The sequence below is a fragment of the Ursus maritimus genome, unplaced genomic scaffold (assembly GCF_017311325.1).
Source record: "Ursus maritimus isolate PB19 unplaced genomic scaffold, ASM1731132v1 scaffold_22, whole genome shotgun sequence".
Lineage (NCBI taxonomy): Eukaryota > Metazoa > Chordata > Mammalia > Carnivora > Ursidae > Ursus > Ursus maritimus.
Window position 1 is genome coordinate 8,223,506 of NW_024424675.1, and position 27,388 is coordinate 8,250,893.

The 27,388-nt window shown below is 41.1% G+C and overlaps 1 protein-coding gene across 3 annotated transcripts in view; it reads right to left on the reverse strand.

Moving 5' to 3' along the window:
• MACROD2 (mono-ADP ribosylhydrolase 2) overlaps positions 1-27,388 on the reverse strand; it is a 1,912,358-nt gene that overhangs the window by 39,755 nt on the left and 1,845,215 nt on the right. For all 3 annotated transcript variants that reach the window (XM_040637968.1, XM_040637967.1, XM_040637966.1), the window contains 2 exons: positions 22,265-22,339; positions 21,905-21,997 (listed from right to left, as the gene is read on the reverse strand). In XM_040637968.1, coding sequence (XP_040493902.1) covers positions 21,905-21,997; positions 22,265-22,339 — 168 coding nt within the window. The remainder of the gene's footprint in view (positions 1-21,904; positions 21,998-22,264; positions 22,340-27,388) is intronic.

The following is a 27,388-nucleotide window of genomic DNA, read 5'->3' on the forward strand; positions in this document are numbered from 1 at the left end:
CTTCCTCCTTCACTGTGGCACTTCCTCTTACAGTCTATTCTAGACTCTATGTCATCTCCAACATATATCCTTTTGCTTTCCAATGTTTGTAAATTTGTTGGAACCCATTGCCCATCTCCTGATTTCTTCACTGTTGGGGTTTATACTGTTATCCCCATGGGGGGTTTTAGGGGGATGGGAATAAACATGTACGTTCATCCTGCAGTCTTGAACCTGTTTGGTTTTAAACTAGACTGAGGGGTGCCTGGGTGGCTCAGTTGGTTAAGTGTCTGCCTTTGGCTCAGGTCATGATCCCAGGGTCCTGGGATCGAGTTCCGTGTTGGTATCCTTGCTCAGCAGGGAGTCTGCTTCTCCCTCTACCCCTCCCCCTTGCTCATGATCTCTCTCTCTCAAATAAATAAATAAAATCTTAAAAAACAAAACAAAACAAAACAAAAACCAGACTGAAACTGGGAGATTGAAGCTCCCAGCCTCAGTTTTATATTACAGTATTTTGGACATTATTTTCTAAAATACATCACCCAGTAAGCATACCATCTACCAGTGGTCCAAGATTACTGACATCTATTCTCATCAGAGGTGGGTAGAACATGGGAGCCAGAAAGCTCAGTTTAATGTTCATTGTAAAATGTGTGTTTCTTACAACAACTTGCGTTTTAAGCAAATAATCGCCATGAATATAGACTTCCAAGCAAAGGAATGATCAGAGATGAGTTTTAATACATTGTTGTCCATGTGAGAACCATTAATGACATTACTATTCCCCATTTAATTCAACTTGACAATGCAGGGAGAAACCCATAATGCCAAAATTTAAATTACGTTAGAAATGTGGTTCAGCATTAAAAAAGGTCCATATACACGTAACCGAATTCAACTGAAAATGTATTAGCTATGATATGGCAGTGAAGTCTTTACACTCCCTTATCATTTCATATTCTCTGGCTACTACCACACTTTTGACACAACTAGGCATCTGTAACATATTCCAAAAGTGCAAAGCCAATAAAGCACGTAGGTGACACAAATTATCTGGCGTATTTCATTCCTAAGAGTATTTCCAGAAGGCGCCACTATTTGTTTCTCACACTCTAAGCATGATTCCTCGTGACCTAGGAACAGGAATATGTTCTCCAGATCTTTCATGATCAAAGGTTACCTGGTTGCTAAGAGCATGTTCCAGAATGAGGTACCAAAACGATGATATAGAGAGCCAGTCATTCTGTTGTTCTGCTCCCCAAAAGGGGAGAGATCATTGGCATCAAAATACTTGCTGCTCATCAGAGAACAAGGAACACAAGCTCCCACATTCTACGTGGTGTGTGAGGAAGGGGAGGAGAAAAGGGGGGCACATGGATTGAGGTGCTGCTGCAGGGTGAGCGTGGCCTCAGTACAGGAATTCTCTGCAAAGCCCTGGTCTTGCTTTCCTCGCGAGTCCTGAGTATGCTTTCAGATGTGACCACAGTTAGGATCAACTTCAGAGCCCTCAATAACAGCACATAGGTTTCCAAAGCAATTGGTTTGAAAGAAATTTCCCTTATTTTGTATGTCTAAATGTTGGCTCGTTTATTTCATGATCGATTTAAGCAGATGAATGGGCCTGTTTTTGAGAATTAGCTGCACACCCACATTGTGTACTTAAAAAAGGAGAGTAATTTATTGGATGCTTATCCAAGTTTCCAGGACTCTGTGTGGAGCCATGAGACTGTGCCACACAGACCTCCAACTACAGACGGTGTAATCAACTGACCGAAGGCCCCGGCTGCTGGGCTCTGGAATCCATCACTGCATTTGTTCTGAGGCCTGTTCCCACAGGCTGCTCCCAGCAGTGACTTAGGGGAACCAAGGCAGGTCTGCTCTTGGCTAAATTTGCCTGAAAGGCTCCCAGGTGCTTTGCCAAAACTTTCTTACTCCGCATACCTCTTAACCCTCCTTCCTTGTCTCCTTCACCTGGGGGTCACACTTCCAGTGTGGCCTGATGGCTGTCCCAGCCTTTGCCAACCCCTTCCTCCTTTTCACTCACATAGGCATTTCCCTTAAGAAATGCCAGGGGGGCCTGTGTGGCTCTGTCAGTTAAGCATCTGCCTTGGGCTCAGATCATGATATTGGAGTCCTGGGATCGAGCCCCACATGGGGCTCCCTGTTTAGTGGGGAGTCTGCTTCTCCCTCTGCTCCTCACTCTGCTTGTGCTCTCTCTCTCTTTCAAATAAATAAATAAATAAAATATTAAAAAAAAAATAAAGAAATACCTTGTATTTCCCAAATAATTCCCTCTTGGCATCTGCTCCTAGGAAAACCTAGACTCACACTCCGCACCTTAGAACAATTTGCACCACTTGGAACCACTAAAATCTGCTGGTTTTTCAACCTAGGGCTCAAAGTTTGGACAACTAGGACTTTGCATCACTTCAGAGACATCAGACAGAAGCCAGTTTCAGCCAAAGGTTAACTGGCTCTTTCTAGGGCAGTGGTTATTGTTTTGGCCTCACAAACCCTGCCGTACCCAGCTGGTGCTGTTTCATCCTGTCGGTCAACATTGACAGATGTTCCGTAAGCAAGAGTTCCAGCCTCAGTATTTGGTCTCGTACCCCATTGTTCAGGAGGGACCAGACAGCCAGAACCCGGATGAGGACATGTTTCATCAGATTTCCAGCTCACAGCGCTTCCAAGACACTAAACACTTCTGCCCCACCCACAAAGCCCTGGTGCCAGCGGCCCAAACCATCTTGCTTCCCATTTAGGGTAAGATACTCAAGGTCCCCAGCTTCATGGGTTCAGTTTGTTCGGGGAAGCTTTTTCTCATGCCTGTGGACCATCTGAGATGCACTTACACCATCTGAAAAGGACTGGCTGCATTTTGAAAAGAGACTGACATTTGAGGAGAAAGGTTTTGGTTTTGATGAGACCAATATATATAAAATTGTGTATTGCGATGGTCCAGTTCCTGTTTCTGGGTTCCCAAGTCTTTGTTCCCTCATCAGGCTGCTTTTATTTTAGTCACTGATTTGCCAGAATCCAAATCATGGGGAATCTGGATTCACAGGGCCCAAAATGCAGCTGGGGGGAAGTGATTGCCAGGGGCTTCTAGACTATCCCCCACCAGGGAAGGAGGAGATGCTAAGACTCCCAACATGGTTCTCATACCCTAAGTTCTTAAAAACCCCTAGGACCATGACCCAAGAGCAGCGCACGTGGGAGATAAGGAAATGAACTGCCCATGAGGACTTCCAGAAACCTCCTTGGAGCTGAATGCGTGAACACACTTTAAAGAGGGTAAAGCCCAAAGCAGTTTGATATAATAAGGCTGAATATCACAGGGCTATTTTTTCCCCATTCTCTAGAACTGCCTTTATTGTTACAATATGGTTGGTACAAAATATGAATTCTAGAGGGAAAATAAGATAAAATGGTGAGAAGACAAAGCGGTATTCTTTTATATTCTGTCCCCTGGTCTTTGTGGCTGTGATCACTGGCATATGCTGAGATAAGAGGGGAGTGCCTGTGGGATTCTGTACCCAGCACAAAATGTCACAAGATGCTGGTCCTGTGGGAGCCCTGCAGAGAAGGGCCTTTGAAGGTCATCTCTCTGCAGTCGGGCTGTGTGTTCCTGCCTGGGTGACCCAAATGCACCAGGACCCACATCACAAGTCCATCTGGTTCTGTCTCTCTCTTGGCATTTTCTAAGGTGAGGTTTTCATAATCATTAATAATCCTAAGAATAATTAAGAAACCAATGATAATACAGCTTATATAAAGCAAGAACCTCAACTCTGGCATTTAAAATCAAGTATGGTAGAGAGAAAAATTGGACCTCTGCCATCATAGCCTGAGAGCGAACCCACCAGGAATGACCTAGAAGGATCAGAGGGAGCTGCCACTGTCTCCTGCAGTAATTTCTTACAGTTACTGATTTGCCAGAATTCAAATTTCTGTTTGTCCTCAATCTACTTCTCCGTGAGAATGTGGCTCCTTTGGGGGATTTTGAGTTGCTTTATAGGATGGGCCTGGAGGAAATGAAATGGAGCAAGGTGGGGAGTGCTGTTTCTGTCTCCTGCTTTGCAACATGCTTCGATCCAACCCCAACAGTTGAAAGGAGTTCCAGTCAATATAAAACCCCATCACAAGAAACATGACTGAGGGAACGGCATTAATGATAAACCCCACAACTTTCAATCTTCAAACCAAGGGATAGCTGTTTCCATGCTCCTGGGTCCCCGTTTGGCCATGTCCATACAAATGTCAACCGTGATTGTGACAGTCGTGTTATGTATGCTGTGGCATTTACGCTTTGTGCCTAAGTGCCTAAGAATAATGTTGTTGGGAATGCACAGATCCACCTCCAGGAATGTTTTCTTCCTTCAGTCTGCAGGCCCGTTCTGGCCAGGCTCAGGAGCTGTTTGCACTGGCCGTGTCATTTCTGCATGGGGACAGAACCAGCTGTGACAGATGCACTCTCATGACGCAGCACATCTGCGGGAAGCTGAGGGCTTCAGGGTGTTCTTCTTGACCAGCTGCATCTCTTTAATGAGGTCTCTTACTATCAAAGACATTGGCAGCTAAGGGAAAATTACTGGACTGCTAGCCCGGGCACATTTGGAGGATGAAAGTAGCTAGATGTCTCTCAGGGCGCCCTTGTGGTCCCACATCGTGCTTGTAGAGACGAAGGCAGTAGAACAGCCCAGTAATTATAGGGTGGAGGTAACATTTGATCCAGTGTTCCTATAGTTCTTAGGGTTTCTCTCTGTTCATCAGAGGGATGTAAGGATTTTCTTTAGTTTGGAGTAGGGGCTTCTGCTTAGAACAGTAACAACTAGTATTGATGAAGAGCTTACTCTGTGCCTGGCACTATTGCTAGAAGTTTACACATATTAAATGCTATGATCCTTACAAAAATCCTCTACAGTTATCCCCATTTACAGATGGGGAAACCAAGTCTAGGGTAAATAGCTGGTTCATGGATCATTAGAGAAGAGCCTGCCTGCAAGCTTGGATAGTCTGCAAGCTTCTGCAGCCTGGCTGCCGGTCTCACCCCTCAGATCCTTTATCATCTCACACAGGGAGATGTTCGCACACACAGTTGCCAGGGCTTGAAGCAATTCCTTTAACCCTTAATTTGACAAAGGAAGGTCTGGATCATTGTGTGCAATACTGTATCCGTGTTTTGAGAGAAAAGTTGGCAAATTTAACTTGCTTAGGGGTACACAGCCAACATGAGGAAGGGCTTCAAAACCTTGCGACATGGGGACACCTGGGTGGCTCAAGTTGGTTAAGCAACTGCCTTCGGCTCAGGTCATGATCCTGGGGTCCTTGGATCGAGTCCTGCGTTGGGCTCCTTGCTCAGCGGAGAGCCTGCTTCTCCCTCTGCCTGCCGGTCTCCCAGCTTGTGCTCTCTGACAAATAAATAAACAAAATCTTAAAAAAAAGAGAAAAACTTGTGATATGAGGGGTGTTTGGACTAAGTAAGGCATGAAAGAAAGGACTAATGGGAAGACACTAAAGGTGGCTTTGCAAAGTACCTTCAGGTACTTGACGGGCTCTTGCTATCTGTGCCAGGCTCATTTCAGTTCCCTACACAGGGAAGAACTGGCACAAATCAGTGGAAGCTGTAGTGAAGTCAAGTTCACTTTTCAACAGTCAGAGTCACCTGCGGATGAAGGAACTGCTGTGCCAGGTAGTGAGCTCCCCATCATGTATCTTCTGTAGCAGAGGCTACAGCATGTGCTGGGAAGGAATAATGCTTTCGCGCATCACAGTGGGAAGCCAGACTGGGTGACCGTTAGGATTAATTCCAAACCCAAGATTTACAGTAGGGTGATTTTACCGTTTCAGAAAGGAGCTAAGTTGAAATGCTGTAGACACCTCCTAGAGTATCCTAGTCTGTGAAGAACAAGCCTTTAGAGCAGCTCAGAAGAGAAAGGGTAGGGTAGACAAGAATACTGGGCCACCACTTGGACAACAGATGTCAGGTGGGCCTCCACCAGCTACATGCATGACCCTGTTCAGGTGTGGTAACCCCTTAGACTCTTAATTTCTTTTTTTTTTTTTAAAGATTTTATTTATTTATTCGACAGAGAGAGAGAGAGCCAGCGAGAGAGGGAACACAAGCAGGGGGAGTGGGAGAGGAAGAAGCAGGCTCATAGTGGAGGAGCCTGATGTGGGGCTCGATCCCACAACGCTGGGATCACGCCCTGAGCCGAAAGCAGACGCCCAACCGCTGCGCCACCCAGGCGCCCCTATACTCTTAATTTCTACAATTTCACAATGGAGGCAAATGGGTGTCATCATTTTGGGAATTTCGAAAATAGTGATAACTGGCCCCCAGATTTTTCTGGCTAAGCATCAGTTATTTGGAAAATGGAATTAACCAGAGATATCCTGCCCACGGCACGCTGGCTAATGGCAAAACTGCTGTGGAAGAGCTCTGGAGATCATTCCTGCACATTTTCTGGACATCAAGTGTGCTCCGAGTCCTTGTGCCTCCGTCTCTCTTGTTATTAAGTGAAGGTCTTGTGAGCAATTTCTTTTCCTTTTCTTTTTGTGTTACTCATTCTGCACCGATACAACTAGTCCAGAACTGTCCCCTTGCCAGAGATAGTCTAGTTTCTCTGGGCCTACTGTATTCTAAGCAATGATGGAGCAGCTTGACTGTAATTGATTTTTCATTCTTCTGTGCAAAACTAACATTTACGAAAAGCACCCACAAAAGACCAAGTTCTTACTTAACCTACCTACAGAAAACGTCCACCCGGCTTGTATCTTTTTGTAAGTCAATTTGTATCTCCAACACTACTTTGTATTTGGAACATAACAAGGTTCATTCTTAAGTATTTGGGGATTGTTTTGCAAGCCTAGGCCTTGGCCATAATACTGCTCAGAACACACTTCGCATGTTTTAAAAGGAACTTTAAACCCCCTCCACCGTGCTTCTAAAGTCCTCTAAAGTGTGGCATATACAGGCACCTACCCACATCTGTGCATCACTATTCAGAAAGAAACTGATTAGCTCACTTGAGACCAAAAAAAAAAAAGTCATTGTAATCAAGTGTTGGCATTGATTCCCTTTATCTGAAAAAGCTGGCAGTGGATTTACAAAGAATGATTCCCCTTTTACCCAAATCTTGGTAATGAGAAACTAACATGAGAATGCACTTAATCATCCTACTACCCAACACCTGGGGCTTGGAGCCTCCCACTTGAGTGCTCGGAGAAAATATACATCACACAATTCAAGGGAGAGCCCATGCCCGTCCTAACATCCCACGAAAAATCTGTGCTCCACATACTTGTTACTTCACTCCATTTCAATAAAAATAGAGTTTAATTTGGTCTCAAAAACTTGCTTTCTCCTAAGTGTGGGGAGAAGGGCTCAGGCTGCGGGACCAGCTCCGTAGTACATACCTGTGGCTATTGAGAAAGAAAGGGGATTCCCCCCCACTCAGAGGCAGGGCGCAAATCTGTATTGCGGTTAATTAATTTAGCCTTCATATCAAATGCTTGGAACTACAAAGAAGGCTTACCAGCTCGTTTCCAACAACCAGAGGATTAAAAAAAAAAAAAAATGAATGAAAAGGCTAAGCGTTTTAGCAAACAAACTGTTTGCCATTTGGGAGTAACTCAGGGCTACCCAAAAAAACGCTCCTTGATTGAAATCAATTAAAGAGAACCAAACACTGACCTTGCTGAAGAGAGCTTAAATATCCCACCTACCCAATAATGGTCCAAAACAAAGCTCCAAAGCCCTGGAGGCCTCATGAATATTCTGAGACTTTAAAATGCCAAAAGAGGGGACACGGAGGAAGAGAGAGATCTAGGCTTCTAAATAATAGCAGCTCTCCTGTGGTTTGGCGTGGCCTTCCAGGATCCTCTTTTCAAGCTCTTTATTGAAATTGCTCGTTTTTTTTTTTACTGATCTCCCGTGAGGGCTCAAAAGCCTTAAGCTAATTACATTTGGCTGAAATATGCTTGATGAGATGGGAAAAATATAAAGCTTTTGAAAGGGTGAAAAATCTCTAACCATCTGCTGGTGGTGTTACTAAAAGAACAATAGGGGAGAAGGAAGAGGGCAGCTAGCCAGAGTGGAAAGGGACAGGATTTCTTTAATTACTGGGTCAATGAGACTATTAGGGCTTGGAATAGCGGGAAAGGCAGGCCCAGCAAGCTTAGAAGGACTAAGCAACACCCACGCTTAGCGAATAAGCAAAGCCAAACACCCAAACCAGGACACATTTTGAAGGGAGCCAAAGGAATCAGGTCAGCTTGCTTTGGAGAAGCCTTTGCAAGGAGAAATCATAGGTAGGTTATGGTAAAGAGAGGAAGCTAGGCTCCTAAATTGGAATTAGGTCTCAGAGCAACCGCTGTTCATCTTTCCGGGTTATCTGCGGTCCGCAAAGGCAGGTTCAGATGCAGCCCTGGCGAGGCGCGTTCTTTCTGCCGGCATCAGCCAGCCAGTTGCTTCTGTTATACTTGGCAATCCAGATAACAGCCTGCGTTTGGCTTTCGAATCAATACCCCAGGTGTTGATTCAATATGGCAAACAGCTTATGTGCATCGCTTTAAAAGCCCTGTTCAGTTTCTCCTTGTCTTTTCTTTCTTTTTTTTTTTTTTAAATAATGAATCCCCTCAAATTCAGCTGAGAAAATGTTAGCTTTTAGAAGACAAATGGACTTAAACAGGGGACGGCTCAGTCGGAGTTTATTTTTACTTTGTGTAGGGTAAATCTTATAAGGTGGGCAGCAGGTAAGCCCCAAATCCTGTTTTTGTTCCTTTTTTCAAACTTTGCAGAGGGAATGCCACTTTCTTTCACGTGACTCTGTCTTGCCTCTGTGTCGAAAGATGGGTAGGACCACTAAGACGATGGGGAAAACTTTTGTTTCCTGTGTTCTTTTCTTCTCATCAACACCAGGAAACACGTTTTTCAGGTACACAACTCCAGGGAATCCGCAGGATTCTCCCGGAGTAGCCCAGGTCTGTTTTCCAAAGGACAGACGCAGTCTTCTTCTGTATCTTCCTAACCTAGGCACCCGGCTCTGTGTTCCCTCCCCCACATCGCCTCCTAGACCAGCCCCTGTGGGAGGGACACACCACCACTGCCCACAGGAAGGCACACGTGGGAAGAGAGGCTTACAGGGAGGAGTGGCAGCTGATCTCAGACATGCTGGGGTTCAGTTTGGGAAGAGGTTCCCATTCTTACTGCAAGCACCCTAGTGCCCTGTGTCCCTGGTTGTCCAGGACGATGCTAAAAGACCGTCTCCTCCCCTGGTGCCTGATGGGGGTCAGCTGGCGCGGATAATAAACAAGGGCTTTGCCAGTGGTTCTCTAAGTGTATCGCCTGGGCCGGCAGCATCAGTATCACCTGGGCATTTAAACATGCTCTCACCTGCCCACTGGCCCCAAACCTACTGAATCAAGAACTCAAGATACAGAGCCCAACATGCCATCTTTTAACTAAGGCATCCAGGCGATTGGGATCTACTGAGAAGGGGTGTGCTCTCTACTATCTGTCCACCTAGGTATCTATGTATCTATGATTTTTGCCATGTTTAGCCACTCTACCCTCCAATGAAATGAAGGCAGAGGAAAGGTCTAAGGGATTTTCAAAAGCAGTGGTCTAAATATGGATGCCAAGTACTAGACTAGTGTTGCCATTCAAAGGATGGTCCACAGACCGGCAGCATCACCAGCTCCTAGGAGACTGGTAGTGCAGAACCCCAAGCCCACAAAGTTCTCCCTTATCAGAATCTCTGGTGACAGGGTCCAGAAATCACACCCTAATGCCTAAACCCACCTAAATTTGAGAGCCCCTGTGCTCGAATAATATACTAACCATGTTTGTGGTCCGTTTGGTCTTTAACTATTAGAAGACCATTAGGGTCAAGAAGTTCTCTCCTCCCAGTTCGTGCTAATTCGTCAGTCAGAGACGACCAGCATGGGAAGGTCTGTTGGGCATGCATTTCACATCTCCTCCGTTTCCAAAAAGTAGTGGTTGGATATTTACTTTGCTCTTTTCCCCAGACCAGAAAATAGAAACCAGCTCTTTCTCGTTCTTCCGCCCTTCTTCCGGCCTTTTCTTCTCTTTCTTTCCCTTCTCCCACTCTTCATTTCCCTAATGCCTTGGAATCCTTTTCTTCTAATCTCCTAGAGATGCATAACTTTTCTATTTCCACTTACTGTGGCCATGGTAATTAGATTTACCTGATTTAAATCTCAGTTGTGCAACCAACAGAGACTGACATTAAAAAGGGATGGGTCACGATAATAAAAATGCTGCCTAATTTAGCAGAGATTATAGAAGCAGGGAGAACTTCATGGTAATTCCCAACTGGAACATGGAAAGATATTGGAGCCTCTCTTTTCTCTGGGGACCTGTTAGGACAAGCCTGAATTTTCAACATGGTTCGAAGAGCCCATGTTGAGAGGTAATGTATTCCTTTCCTATTGCTATTGTAACAAATTACGATAGGCTTAGTTTCTTAACATAACACAGATTTATTTTCTTGCAGTTCCAGAGGCCAGAAGTCTGAAATGGGTCTTATGGGGCTAAAACTAAGGTGTCAGCAGAGTTACCTTTCTTCTGGAGGCTCTGGGGAAGAATCCACTCCCTTACATATTTTAGATTTTAGAGGCTCCTTACGCTCCTTGACCCATGGTCTCCTTCATGCATCTTCAAAAATACCAACAGAGCTCTCAGGCATGTGCTCTCTCCCCTCTCTCTGTGTCTGTCTCTCTCCCTCTGGCTCTCTCTGTCTCTGTCTGTCTCTCAAACATGTCCACACACATTGTATCTATATTTATCTTCTCTATTACTTATCTTATTTAATTATATATAATTACTAGATTTTATGTAAGTTTTATTTTCTGATGGCATAGGATTGTCTATAATATTTTGCCAATGGGAAAAACAAGAGTAATGTAACACACTATGAAATGACTATTGACTTTGAAAAGTATTCCCTTACATTGAAACTATGAGCCCGAATCTTAACATATTATGAGCCATACTTCTCTTGATACCAAGTATTATTATCTTATGAACTATGCTCCAAAGTATATGAAAATGAAGGACAGGTGAAGTAAATATCTTGTGTATATTTGAAGAACAAATTGAATGTGATAAATGGAAAAAGAACATTCTCCTTTGAAATATGTTTTTAAAAATACATATCTAACGTTTCCCCTTTCATTCTGATTTCTCTGTAGCTTTTTTTCTAGTGGTTTCAATTAAAATCCGAGACTAATAAACTATGACATCTCTGAAACATGAACAGACATGCTTCCATGTCAAAAATGTAAGCTCTAACAATGAGATGGTATTTACTGGTTAGAAACATGACTGATTCATCACGACATTTCCTTTGAAGATTCACAATGAAATAAAGCGATCACATACAATCAACCCAAACCCCTCACTATTGTTCAAACGCTTACCTCCCTTTCCCTTTTCTTTTTTTTAAATCATTGCAGCAGATGTCATAAAATAAATGTAGTGAAACATTCAAGCAGCAAGCTCCCTGATTGTTTCCATCCTGATTATAAAAACACATTGAAAGGTAAATCCTCACAGTGAAATAAATGAAAAAAATAATTAACATCCAAAGTACTCCTTATACCACCTGCTCTTTACATGGTGTGCTAAAATGAAGGCACCTGATGTATAACGAGGAATAAAAAGAAATTGAGTTTCCTTCCAAAACAGAAAAGTAGCACTGAAATTTGAAATCCAAATCAGAATGGATATACCTTTTGTACAATCAACAGGGTCTGGAATCTCCTTCATCTGAGTCAAGTGAAGTGGTCAAGTCTAAATCCAAGTACAGTGAATATTTTATCTAACGTACATCACATATTATTTTGTGGCTAGCTGTTATTTTTCTAAAAAATATTTTATGCAAAGAGATGTTGAGCGTCTGTGGTCTTTGAAAGCAGCTACTCCAACCATTATCTGAGTTTAAGCTTATATGCCAAAATCTGGGTTGACAATATTCTGGTCTTTACAACAAAATGTGTAAGTGAACATATTTACACATTCATATTATTACGATCCCTAACTATGCATTCCACTCACCTTACGGATTAGACCTGCATTTTTGTTACTTCTGTCACCTAATGGTCTTTCTGTAAAAATGGTTATTCTCCTTTTATTTTTTTATTTGTATTTTTTAATTTTTGAACATTTATTATTTTTTTTAAAGACTGTATTTATTTAAATGGGGGGGGGAGGAGCAGAGGGAGAGAGACAAGCAGACACTGTGCTGAGTGCAGAGCCCTACAAAGGGCTGCATCCCAAGGCCCCGAGATCATGACCTGAGCGATAATCAAGAGTCAGAGCCTTAAGCGACTGAGCCACCGAGGCACCTGGAATCTCCTTTTAAATAGTGGGGAAAAAAAGTGTTTATAGGAAACTTAAATTTTTATTCTAAGGGAGAAAGAGCCAAGGCTTCGGAGTATTCCTTCTCACCATCCAAAGTGGGAAATGCTTGCCCAAGCCACACTGTTTTGGTTTGCCTCTAAGGGATGCTGACATCAACATCAGAGGGAGCCATTTTCTCCCAATCCCCCAGTTTGGGGAGGGGTGTGGACAGAGCAAACGCTGTGCCTACAGCTGGGCAAGGCATTGTGGGAATACACCTGTGTTGGCAAGGCTAATGAAACACACGTGCATATACTTCCGTGTGTATTGACGAACCCTGCATAACTTAGGAGTTCCTGCGTGATCATGAGTGGTTTCACATTCAAGATAATTTGGGCTATACTCACATAGATGCTATAGACTGGAGGTCTGCACATTTTTTTCCTGTAAAGGGCCAGATAGTACATGTTTCAGGCTTTGCACGTTTTAATACAATTTTATTTGTGGACGCTGAAATTTGAATGTAATAGAATTTCCATGTCTCACAAATTCTTCTTCTTTTTTTCCCAGCCATATAAAAAGAGGCAGCAGGCCAGATTCGGCTGATGGGTGGTAGCTGGCTAGAGGCACCAGATCACTCCGCAAAGATGGTTTCATTTCATCTTTTCAGCAACTCCAAGAGGCATGAGGACAACTACATCTCTCACTAAAGAGGAAACTAAGGCCCCAGGGAGGCTTAAGCTTACTTGTGGTTCAAGCTAGTCAGTGTTGTATGTTATATATAAGTAAGATATATAATACATAGTAATGATATATATAATCAGCATATATGAACACAAAAAATAAGCAAAATATAGCATAAGAAAAATTTGTGTATACTGAATATAACCAAAATACATAATATTTAATTTGCTTGCTTTTATATAAACAACTATTATTTCTTTTGTTTTTTTCCAGTATTCCGTATGAATCCTATACCAAAAGCCAGCAGAGTGCAATAATTGTAATACATATATGGTCCTTATTGACTATATATGTATCAATATTAGGTGCTTAATAAGTGTTTGTTGGATGAATGGAACAATGTATCACTCTCATTTATATGATATGCAGTAGGAAACGGCGTACCAGCGTGCCGGCAAGGATCCTACCGCTACGCAGATTTATGCAGTAGGAAAAACTAACTTTACTTAATTATATCACCAGTAATTAAGTTTTCCTTACCTAGGCTCGGTGTTGTTTGCACGGGGAAATAAATGCATTTCGTAACACTAAGGCGCCTTGTTTCCCTATCTTAACATCTACGAAATAGAGAACTGTAAAATTTTGGTTGGCTGGGATGTTGCAATGACATCGATCCTAGACAGGCACTAACATCAAAAACAAAAACACCCAAACTTGCAGAATGCGTTTCAGTGGCTTAGATGAAAATCCTTGGCAATAGCAGTGAAATAGGAAAGGAGTGGAGGAGGTAGTAAATCAGAAGTGTTTAGCAACTGTCTCGAATTAGAAGCAAAATGTAGGGTAGCTGTACATCAATACTAATAGCACAGTGGGGCGCCTGGGTGGCACAGCGGTTAAGCGTCTGCCTTCGGCTCAGGGCATGATCCCGGCGTCGTGGGATCGAGCCCCACATCAGGCTCCTCCATTATGAGCCTGCTTCTTCCTCTCCCATTCCCCCTATTTGTGTTCCCTCTCTCGCTGGCTGTCTCTGTCTCTGTCGAGTAAATAAATAAAAAAAAATACTAATAGCACAGTGCCTTTTAATTTCTTTACGGATTCTCTTCAAGTCTGAACCATCCAAGTGTTTAATGGCACGGAGGAAGGACAGTACATGTGAAACAACATAGCTCTTGATAACTCGGATCGAAAGTGGTTCAGAAGCAGACCCTGAATATGATGACGTTTTAGCAATATCTTAACTAATCTATTTAATACATGTCTGTTTATGTATTCTCCAGTTCTTTATGATAAAATCCTATGTCTAGTGATTGTAACAGTTATAAAATAATCATACGTGATTTCAATAGTTATAAAATGTCTACATGATAAGAAAATGGGTCTTACTTTAATTGGCAAGATTTTTTAAAAATCCCTTTATGATACGTAAAATAATGGTGCATCGTACAGGTGCAGCGTCTTAGAAGTATATGGACATCCACAGTACATGTCCATCTATACTATATGTAGAATAGCAGCCCTTGGCACGAAATGATAGCAAGTAAGTGACAATCTCAGAGATGTAATTAGAGGTTGCTGCCCTACCCCAACACTGCCTTGGTATTTTATCTCTGTCTGTGAAACCTATCAGATAACCAACACTGATGAATTCAGTGAAATGGGAAAAAAGGGTAAAAATGACAGTTTTACCTTCCGTGTACTGCCAAGAAAAATTGTCTAAGACTTGACAATGGGCAAACGAGATCCGTGGGTGTCCCTTCTGTGGAAGGCTGGGTGCTGTCCAACACTCTCTGAACGATCTGATTCTACAGGGTGTTACTCCTTTGATGAATTTTCTATCAACTAAACTATTTTATACATCTGTAGAGATAGAGGTTAACTTGTAGAAAACTTGTAGTAATGAAAAAGAGACTTGTTGGGGCACCTGGGTGGCGCAGTCGTTAAGCGTCTGCCTTTGGCCCAGGGCGTGATCCCGGCGTTCTGGGCTCGAGCCCCACATCAGGCTCCTCCGCTAGGAGCCTGCTTCTTCCTCTCCCACTCCCCCTGCCTGTGTTCCCTCTCTTGCTGGCTGTCTCTGTCTGTCAAATAAATAAATAAAACCTTAAAAAAAAAAAAAAAAGAAAGAGACTTGTTGGCAGCCATGTAAATGCATTCGGTTTGGTGGAGAAAAGGAATATATTTTATTGCCCTCTATGAAATTAACTAGTCTTTCAAATTTCAGTACCTGTGAGTGTCATGCGTGTATGTGTCTATGCGAGGCTATATTCGGTATTCCTGATTGTATGTGCATTATGGAGATATATACATCTAAAATTCTCTTTTGAATCAGTTTTGTATCTTACTAGTTCCCTCATTAATCAATGATTTAAAGAAAATCTTTTACATGTATTCATTTTATATCTGTATGAGAGTCACGATTTTATCATTCTGAAAATTACAATTTACCATTATTTACTATCTTGGAGAAGAAGGCAAATATAACACGCATGTCACCCAATGTTAACAATGTACTATCTTTAGAGGAGATTAGTTGTCTGGAATATTTGAGGATATAGGCATAATAATATATGCTTAGATGCAGGTAAAAATCTTCTCATTAGATGAGATGAGAATTCAGGTATACCCTGCACAGAGAGCTACAGGACTCTGATGGAGCAGAGAGGAATAAAAAGTTCCACACCTGGAGACAGACTCCTACTTAAGGGAGAGGTCTGTTTCATCTTTGCAAATTACTCTGATAAGCCACGTTGCCATATGCCTCCGGGCAAGACCAGACAACCTAGGCGGGGTACGAAGTAAAATTGCAAATGAAACCGGGGAGTTAGGGAGGGGAGAAAATAAAAAAGCCAAAGTGGTTCCAGGAACAAAGCTGGATGCTGGACATTTATTAGAAGAGATGGTCTCTGAAAATTTCCCACATGGGGATGGCCTAATAACGACAAGTTTTGATCCTAATGTTCACTGCAGCCTACACATATCCTTAAGTTTCTAGGACTTCCCCCCTCGCCCCCAACTCTTATATGTAACATGGAGGTTCAGGGTAAGTTTATCAAAATCTTAAAAGATAAGCTGATCCCAGCAAGCAAGAGGATTTGGCCAAAAGGCCAAATTTTGGCCAATATTATTATAATATTACTATTATTCAAGAGGTATGATACATGCTTTCTTACTGAATCGACACTGAATCTAATTTACACACATGCATACAGGAATACAGTACGGAAACCAAAATTATTATTGCAGCCATGAATACACTATTCGTTCTTCTTTGTTTTTTGACTTTAAAATTATATATATATTTTTAAAGATTTTATTTATTTATGTGACAGAGAGACAGCCAGCAAGAGAGGGAACACAGCAGGGGGAGTGGGAGAGGAAGAAGCAGGTTCTTAGCAGAGGAGCCCGATGTGGGACTCGATCCTGGAATGCCGGGATCACACCCTGAGCCAAAGGCAGACGCTTAACGACTGCGCTACCCAGGCACCCCTGACTTAAAAATTATAGGTCGGGTACATTTTATTTGAAGGAGAACCATGAAGAAGATTAGCATTCCAAAAATGAATTTTTAAAAAGTCATGTCAATGTAAATGCAAATATTGTGATCTTACTTGTTACACAGTGTATTGGAATGAACTGGGTCTATGCATACATATCGCCTACATACAGATATGCAGAAAACCTAAGTAATTTAGCTTAAAAGGTTATAATTTTTATGTTCAATATATTTAACCAAAACAAGGAATTTCATTAAACAGTTAAAAATATTCATAAAACCTTAACAAGGATCAGCATTATGAATTTATTTTATATTCTGTTTTTTAAAAAAGATTTTATTTATTTATTTGACAGAGAGAGAGAGAGAGAGAGCACCCGCACAAGAGTGCAGAGGGAGAGGGAGAACCAGACTCCCTGCTGAGCAGGGAGCCCAACATGGGGCTCGATCCCAAGCCAAAGGCAGACGCTTCAAGGGCTGAGCCACCCAGGCGCTCCTTATCTCATATTCTAAAACAAAATTTGGGTTGACAAATTCCAGCTATGTCACACGATTTGGACAGAAGACCAATAACAGAAGAAACGATCTGAACATGAAACTGCCCCCCGCCCCGCCAATCAACTATAGTTCTGTTAATGTGAGAAACACAGCATTATGAAAGTTGACTTCATTTGAAAAGAGGAGGTAAAAAGACTTTCTGAAAATAGCAAGTTCCAGGAAGTTAATCACTCTCGGTGCAATATTTTATGTGCATCAGAAATATGCCTGAACTACGACTCTCTGGAGTGAAGACCCCAGGCTGGAGGAGGAAAGCCTGCCTGCCACGGACGCTGCGTGTTTGCTGCATTGCTGGTGTGGAGGCTGCTTTCCAAGTCAAAAGGAAAGGGCTCTGTCAGCGATGTAAGAATCCCATCAATAATGGAAAACACCAAGGGCTGTGTAGTGGTGCTGTGTAGACAAAATGAATCCCTATCGGATTTGATGGGTAGGAACAGAAGAGAAAGTGGTTCACTAACTATGTGTTCACCGAAAGATGAAACAGTGGCCAGAGGAACGGTGAGAAAGGATGCTTCCCACGTGGATAAGAAAGGTGGTGATGGAAAGCCAGGCTGGTTCTGAGTAGAATTGGGGGGTAAACCTACTCAGAGCTGAAAACCATTGTTTCCCCATTGAAAGACTCTTCAGGGAATAATCAGCGATCCCATTACTGGTTGAGTCCTGAAATAAAATATGGTGGATTTGTCTGATCTTTTTTGTCTGGTCTAGGGCACCTCTGCATTTTTATCCATAGAATGCAGCAAGTGAAACTGAGTAAAACCTGTAATTTCAGCTTTCTCAGCATATTGATGACCACTGGTTCCCGTGTCGCCTCTCCTTGTTTTATCAAGAATGCGGTCCGTTGGCCTTCTTAGAAAATTCGTGAAATTGCGTTATTGAGTTCATGCCTCTCATTGTACAACCCTAGAAACTGGGATTCCTAGAAAGTAACAAATTGCCAGAAACCACGTAGCCAGAGCCAGAAGCCATGGATCTGCATACACTTTGTTCCATAGCCCTGCTCGTCAGAGGCCAGAACACTAGCCTCACAACATGATAATTTATACCTGTTATGGCCTTTTATTTATTTATTTATTTATTTATTTATTTATAAATTTTTTTTAAAGATTTTATTTATTTATTCGACAGATAGAGACAGCCAGCGAGAGAGGGAACACAAGCAGGGGGAGTGGGAGAGGAAGAAGCAGGCTCATAGCGGAGGAGCCTGATGTGGGGCTCGATCCCATAACGCTGGGATCACGCCCTGAGCCGAAGGCAGACGCTTAAACGCTGTGCCACACAGGCGCCCCTGTTATGGCCTTTTAGTTCATGTTCTACTTGTATGCCTGTCTACATCCATCTTTTCCCAAGAAAGTCTTAGACCATAATATAGACCTTAAGTTGCCAGTAATATGTTGGTCAACCCGAGGTAAATAAACAATTACTATTTCATATTATACTTATCCATTGATACAAGAAAAATAATTGGGATGTATGCCTTCTATGTAACACTTGAAGAAGTCCAATATATTCCTAGTAAGTCGTACATGAAAATCATGTGATATAACAATGACACGATTTTAATATAGTACAGATTTTATGTCAACTCTTTCTAAATTCAACTAGAAAAAAAATCTTCAGAAAAATGCTTTAATCCTGGCTTTTTCTTTTATGCTAAAACATGAGATCCTGTTTCGAGGAGATCTCCTGTAACATTACTTTCCTATTAGGTTATCAGCCTAAATGGCACTCTTTTACTGGATTTCGTATGTGCGGCCGATCCTGCTGGGAAAGCATAAAACTGGACTCATTTACGAAGAGGCAATGTGGCTCTATGAGAAAAGCTGCCATATGTGAAACCTCACTTTATGCCTGTTGAAATTTTTGTATTTCGGATCTCCCAGGGATACGTCCATTGTGCTATTGTATAATTTTATCAGCATGAACTTCTGCTGAATATTTTCTCTTCTTTTCAAAACCCATATTTTGGTAGAGCTAACTTCAAAACTTAATGTTGCAACATCTGTGCCCATACACCTGGGAGCCATAGAAGATGTATCCTGAAGATTATCTACATTTTCTAATCTCATAGAATGCTACAAAACGAGAGAAAAAGGTTATACGTTTTTTCCTCGTCTGAAATTTTTTGAAAGCAGCCACTTTCTGTCTCCTTGGATTCGCAAAATAAAAGAGAACCAATATTTCTAAAGCTATCAAGAATATCCCTACAAATGTAATAGAATACTCATTTTTTTTTGCTTGCAGGTAAGAGTAATTTTTAAGACGTTTGTGCAATTTTCCATTAAGAGACACTGAATATACACAAAACCTGGAGCTATATTCTCAAAATGTTTTCAAACAAGGTTCTAATTACTCCAATTGTCTAAAGAAAGCAAAAAAAAAAATGTCCTTATTTATTTAGTACTTTTATTTCACGGATCTGCCAATAGAGCAATGGCATCTTCTTTTAAAAACAGAAATTATGGTTGGGTCAGCACTTCCCCAATAGAAGACTGACATCTTGACAAAAAAAGAGGAGTTTCCGAATAGAGAGAAATGCTTCCCACTTCACCTTTCATTAATTGTTCTGTCCTTATAGAAAAGAACCCGCCTGCAGGAGACGGTGCTGAAACGGAAATGTGCAGAACAATTTTTTTTTTGAAGGAAAAGGTGGAAAATGTGAAGTTTTGATGGAATCGAAATAGGAAGGACCGCAAATGGACTTGAGCAATTCCACATGTGGATTCTCTCCACCTGGTTGTCAATTTATCAAAGCATGAGGAATACGAAACACGGAGTGCTTTCTATGTGCCAGGTACTGTAATTTCTGTACATGCGTCAACTCATTAAAGTTTCTCTACAACTGTACGTGACAGGTCAGTTTGTCATCACCATCTTACAGAGGAGGAAACTGAGGCATTGAAAGTTGAACTTGCCCACGGCCACCCAGCATGTCAATGTGGGGCACAGCTATTGCACAGCGTCCTAAATCTCCATCACCCCACTTTCCTTCCGTGACTTCCCTTACGTGTCATAGGCTAGCTATGAAGTGAAGAAGAAGATGATAAGGGGATGCATTTTAAGTTATTTCAAATTTAAACAGGAATATGCAGGGCAGGGCCAAGTTAAGTACCTGCCAGAAAGAAGGGGAGGGAACACTCTGTTAACTCAAGGCCACAGGCATTATGACTCTCCTGCAGTGAGAAGTTACATTTCAAAAAAGAAATCCAACTTCAAAGTTGCTACAAGCAAGTAGCCGACTTTGACTTCACTTCTTTCTCATTCGCCATTATGCCATCTGCTATAGAGGACTGGCATTCCTGCAAGGGAGAGGGAAGTGGGTATTTAATTCCTCAGTAATTAGAGGAGGGCTAGATGCTGGAGAACCACTGGAAGAAGGGACACGTGTCAGTGAGTGCGGAATGCCACTTTTCCCTCGTAGATCAAGTCAAAAAGAAGAAAATGTACCTGGTGTTTGATGTTCCTCATTTGCATGCCTTGAGGCACAATATACAGAGTAAATAATTTCTGCTATAGAGAAATTAAACAGGCAGGCAAGGCATTGTGTGTTTTACATGTTAGAAGTACAACTGAAGAGAGCAATGCCATGTATGTGTCTGAAGTCAGGGTCCTATCAATTCTCCGTTACATCACCAGATATAAAATACCCCAGATATGCCATTTACTTGACTTGCCGGGAACATGGCGTCATGAGCCTGAACTAGGATTTGCAGGGAAACAGAGAAAAGGCTATTAGAAGCATAGAGATGGAAGACTATTGTGTTCTAAATGCAATGGAAATTAAAAAAAAAAAAAAGATGTTGAAATCACTAGCATGGCTTAGTAGTTAAACTGTGTCAATGCCCCCGGCCAAGAAGAGTTCATAATTTGGAAGCTGTAGTTACTATTGACCTGATTTTACTATTGAGATCATGTCTGCCTTTTAATTTGGAAACAAAACTGATCACTGTGTTCTATAAACAAGGCCTGTCAAGTTATTACTTTGCAACTGCTTTGCAAACACCTATTTATTTACGAGCATCATGATTTATGATCTAGTATGCCGGGCAAATGATTTCATTTTTTATTTCATATTTGAGCTTCTTTTAAGAGATTGCTTTATATTTTAAAATGCAACTCATCAAGTTCTTCAATAAATACTAAATTGCTTTGATAATAGTTTTTTAATATAGATATTTTCAAAGGATGCCTGTCTTTACTCCAATATATTGGCTTGATGCCCCAAACACTGCTTTAAAATTTACAAAGTGTTCATTCCTCCTATGTCTTCAGAAATCATTATAATGCTCACTTGTTTTTTTAACAGTATTCGATATTACTGCCTCCTAATATTAGTGGACAAAGCGTGCAATTTAGAAGGTTCATATAATCTGTATATTTTACATAAATTGCTTCCTTAATCACTACCATATGAAGGACAACAGAAGGAAATCAATACAGAGAGGCTTATCTTTGTGTTTTAAAGCCAGCTCAGACTTTCTAAGACTCTTATCCATCTAGGTCCACCTAGTCCATAATTTCGATTCCTTATAGGCTTTCTCAATACTATAATTTTTGTATTTCATGATTTTTAAATTAAATTAAATTGAAACAAATAATAAAAAACATCTTCAAACGACTTGAAAGGACAAAAAGACTGTTACAAGTATCTTCTTTTGCTGCTTCTAGACTTTATTCTACTCTCGCTAGTAGGTTCAGGATGAAAGAAATGCTCATTTTCCCTCTTTGCAGATGGCTACTGCAGGAGGGTAACTGATGGTTGCATTCTAGGCGGGAATCCAAGGCAACTCTGTATTCTTGATGGGTTAATTTAAGAGCAGTCCTACCTCTTTCGCCTTCTTTGTCTTCTTGGTCATCTGCTAGCGGGATCACTTCTGGTTGTTCCACAGTCGTGGCACCTTCTTGGTTTGGTAAAAGCTCTGAACAGAATGAGACAGAAGGATACTCAGGGATGTTTTCATTGGCATCATGGAGAAAACACACTGACTAAAGCAGGGAAAGTTAAAGTTCTTTTCTTCTTCCCCTCCAAGTTTTAAGAAGCATACAGAACAGAACATTATTGCCATTCTCTGGCAATCATTGCCTAAAACACACACGCACACCACTCACAAACACCAGGATAGACAGAAGTCATGGTTCACGGTTTCATCTCATTCTCAGATAACAAGGCATTCTGGTTTCAATACCTTCTGTTTCCATATATGAGCCCTGGGAGTCTGCCTCAATTTTCATTTCATTCTTCATTGAATCATGCTCTTGTCCTGTTAAGAACAGTGATTGAAAAATAAAAGAAATGAGACACGCATGACCGTAGGTTTATCCCTGTTTTGAAAAAGCAAAACATTCAGAACCCATGTTTCGACCATGCATGCATGGAGAGGCAGAGAATGGTTTCGAACCACAGTGGGCAATTTTGCAAATCATCAAATTTACGTCAATTACTTTATGAGAAATAGCCAGGTAATTAGGCAAAAACCTCTTCTTTGAACCGACTGGTGTAATTGGTGTTTAGCTCATCAATGCACTGAACATTGATGGACACAACCTGGAAGCTTTGAAAAAAAATTTTTTTTAAAGATTTTATTTATTTATTCGACAGAGAGAGAGCCAGCGAGAGAGGGAACACAAGCAGGGGGAGTGGGAGAGGAAGAAGCAGGCTCATAGAGGAAGAGCCTGATGTGGGGCTCGATCCCAGAACTCCGGGATCACGCCCTGAGCCGAAGGCAGACGCTTAACCGCTGTGCCACCCAGGCGCCCCTGGAAGTTTTGAAATTTTAAATAATTCCTGGGCTGTATGGGTTATTTACGCTTAATTTCCCTTAAAGATGTATAAATTTCCTGTACTGAGGATTCCTAGAAAATTAAAACACTAGTATTCTCATTCTCCCATTAAAAGAGCATGAAGAATTAAGTAATGTGAGCACGCAGGGACTGGGTCACCTAACAGCTCAACCATTCTGTTAAGACAACTACTAAATATAGCAAAGGTCAGGAGAGAATTCAACTCTTGATTACTCCAAGGCTGATTATCTAGTAATGGTCTCTCTTCCACACCCCCTGGCTTCTCCCCCTCCCCTCCCCTGTAGAGTTTCGAATATTTAAGTGCTCATTAAGAGAGGAAATTGAAATCTGTCCATTTGCTTCATTTTAATGAAAGGTTTTATGCTGAGAGTATATATTTCTTTAAGCTGAGAATATTTAACTGTTGAATTAAAAAAAAAAAAATCCAGAGCTAGAATTGGTTATAGGCATGAAGGAGATACAGAGGGGCTTGGGTCCTGCTGGGCACATTCCTGTGGTAGACTGCATTATTGTTTCAACTGGTCCCTACTTCTTCCTGAAGAGGATTCAATTCCATGTGTGTGACCACGTGACCTGCAGGGGCCCCTGTGGGACCAGTGTTTGTTCCCACCTCACTGACACCAGGCCTATTAGCGTGACTTGGTTTACAAAATGGCAGAGCAACACACATGATGTGTACTACATTTAAGCAGAAGCTTCAAGATCTGTTGCATGCTTCCACCATCTTTCTTGCTCCTAAGAGAGTGTGCTCCTTCAGTCTACATCCTGGAATGAAAGCATGTGGAGAAGAACCAAGCAGAGATACAACACACCTTGGTTGTTGTAAGCCAATGGGACTTTTAGGATTGTTACTCCAGCAAAGCTAACTGGTACAACCCTTCATCTTTATAGAGTTTCCTCTTTAATGCAACTTCTTAAGCTGCCCACTCTGTGGCTTCCCCTTAGTTCATTCTCTGCTAGCATGACTCCCAAAAGAGGTTTTTTTGACATCATTCCTCTTGAGCTCAATTTTAATCAAAAGGATATGATAAAACAATTACAACAGAGGCATATTTATCAGTCTGATCATTGAAGATTAATTTCTGAAGCTGTCTTTGATGACTTTCTGTCATCACTCCTAAAATTCAATGAAATACCATGTCTTGATGATTCTGCAAAATGTTTCTCTTTTCCCACTTTTCACTTCCCCTTCCCCTTTCCTCATTTAAAGATATATTGTCTCTCTCGGATCTCTCTCGGATTTTCTTCTCCCGTAGTCTATCCTGTGAATTGCTGGCAGAAATACCTTTTAAAACGTGGATTTGATCAAGATGTTTCCCCTGCTGATAAACCCCATTCACCTCCATTCTACTCCATTGCTACTTAAACTATGGTCTCGGGCAAGCAACCCTGGAATTTTAAAAATACTGGAGTTCAGGCTGCATCTCAGACCTAGAGTCAGACTATGCATTTTTTTTTTTTTTGCCTTGGATGCCTTTTATTTATTTATTTTTATTTATTGATTTATTATGTTACGTTAGTCACCATACAGTACATCCTTAGTTTTTGATGTAGTGTTCCATGATTCATTGTTTACATATAACACCCAGTGCTCCGTGCAATATGTGCCCTCCTTAATACCCATCACCGGCCTATCCCATTCCCCTCCCGCCTCCCCTCTGAAGCGCTCAGTTTGTTTCCCAGAGTCCTTAGTCTCTCATGGTTCATTCCCCCTTCTCTTTACCCCCCTTCATTCTTCCCTTCCTTCCCCTACTGATCTCCCTGCTATTTCTTATGTTCCATAAATGAGTGAAACCATATGATAATTGTCTTTCTCTGCTTGACTTATTTCACATAGCATAATCTCCTCCAGTCCCGTCCATGTTGCTGCAAATGTTGGGTAATCGTTCTTTCTGATGGCTGAGTAATATTCCATCATATATATGGACCACATCTTCTTTATCCATTCGTCTGTTGAAGGGCATCTTGGCTCCTTCCACAATTTGGCTATTGTGGACAATGCTGCTATGAACATTGGGGTGCATATGGCCCTTCTCTTCACTACATCCATATCTTTGGGGTAAATACACAGTAGTGCAATTGTTGAGTCATAGGGTAGCTTTATTTTTAACTTTTTGAGGGACCTCCACACTGTTTTCCAAACTGGCTGTACCAACTTGCATTCCCACCAACCGTGTAAGAGGGTTCCCCTTTCTCCACATCCTCTCCAAAGCCTTTTAACAATATTTCTAGGTGATCTGTATGTGCATTAAAGCTTGAGAAGCATTGGTCTACAGGATATATGTGCATCTGCAAATTATTTATCCTATAAAAACTGCCAGACTTGGCCCAGACACTTCACATACATTATCTTTAATTACCACATTAGCCCTGAAAGTAAGTACTGTGATCCCCATTCTGCTTTCAAAAATTTCAACTGGGTTTATCTCACTACAAATCCTTTCTTCCTTTTTGTTTTGCTTGGAAATGTCTTTATTTTGCTTTTAATTTTTAAATTGAGGTATATCTTGCTTATACTAAAACACACAAGTCGTAAGTATATAGCTTGCAAATTTTCACATACACATACATGTTATGTCCCTGTGTGATCGCCACCCAGAACAGGAACATTTTTAGCACCAGTGGCTCCCTCTGTTGGTACCAGTGGATACCCCATAATAGGTAAAAGGTAATAATTTTGTCTGTTTTTGAAATTTGTAAAAACAGAACATGTGCTATATGCTCTCCTGTGGTTTGCTTTTTCACATGTTCTCTGTGAGATTAATCACAGTTGTGTATATGTCCAGGGTTTATTCTTTTTCATGGGTGTATACTATTCCACTCTCCAAATCTATTATGTCCTATGGCTGTTGCATTGTTTTCAGTTTGGGGCTATTATAAAGAACACTGCTAAAACCATTCTTGTGCATGTCTTTTGGTGCATATATGTATTCATATCACTTGGGTATAAACTCAGGAGTGATATTGCTAAGGAATAGGCAAGATACAACGTTTGGCTTCACTAAATCCTGAAAAACAGCATTCAGAAGAGTGTGTTCCACTTTATACTCCCACCAGAAATGTATGAGAAGTCCATGTGTGCCCTTTATCCTTTAGACAATGTCATGATACTACTAGTCACAAAATTCTTTAATATGGAGAAGAAAGCTGTGCAAAATCTTTTCCCCCAAAACCTATTTTTTTCACCTTTGGGTACCATATAAAGTGATGATAGCACCACCCTATGGGCCACTTATTCAACAGTGTATTGTGTGCTACTAAATGGCAGATATGTCAGCTGCTGGGAGTAGATCTTAAGCAAAATAGATACAATACTTGTCCTCAAATTGCACAGTTGCAAGGAAAAGGCACTAAACGTGCATAAAGTTCTTTCTAGTAAGATGTGAAACAGAGTTCCAAATTTATGAAAAAACTCACTTTTAGCAGATTTTTAGATCACAGGAAACTGAGAGGGATAACAAGTATACTGGATAACAAAATCAACACTGAAGAACTCTTAAATAGACTAAATGAAACAAGAAGAAAGTTGACAAGGATAAAAAATTCTAAAATCAAGTTTATAAATTCAACTTCAAGGAATGAGATAGGAGGAAATAAATCCTATTTCTGACAAAACTAGAGCTAAAGGTTTTGCATTCCACATTTACCCTAGATAAATCCTGGATGGATACCAGAATGGCTGGATGGAGAGAAGGATTATAGCACATGGAGAGTGAAGGGGAGGGATGCCTGGATGGCTCAGCCGGTTAAGCATCTGCCTTCAGCCCAGGTCATGATCCCAGCGTCCTGGGATTGAGTTCTGCATCAGGTTCCTTGCTTAGCAGGGAGCCTGCTTCTCCCTCTGCTTGCTGCTTCCCCTGCTTGTGCTTTCTCTCTCTCTCTCTGAAAAATAAGTAATTAAAATCTAAAAAAAAAAAAAAAAAAAAAAAAAAAAAAAAAAAGTGAAGGGGATTTCTCCATTTATTTCCTGGCAATAATCTTGCTTTGATAACTAGCTACTCAAGCAAACAGGAGGCTTAAAAATGAAATATAATAAAAGAGGGGAACTATAGTAAGGGAAAAATATTTTCGTAGAAGATATATTCAGAAAAACAAAAACACAGACAGTGTTTTTGTGTTTGCAATGAACTCTAAGAACTGATGAATAAGGAAATGAAAAGATGGATTAAATGAAGAGGAAATTGTCTGAGACAATCAGAAAAATCTATAAGTCTAAAAACACAATGACAACATAAACATAGCGACGGATGTCATGAAAGAGAATAAACACTAGTCATAAATTAATGTTTTAGAAATCAAACTTTTGAATTAAAATTCACTAAGAAGGCAAAAGTTAGGGAGCAAAATAAAACACGAGAAGATGATAGATGCAGAGAACAGAAAATAGCAATAGAATTTCTAATTTAAGGAGCTGTATTTTTTTGTGATAGCAAGCATTAAAACATATTATGAGGTTTTCAAAGATTGTAGAACATAGACTATGATTTCATTTTTGTAACTATGTACTC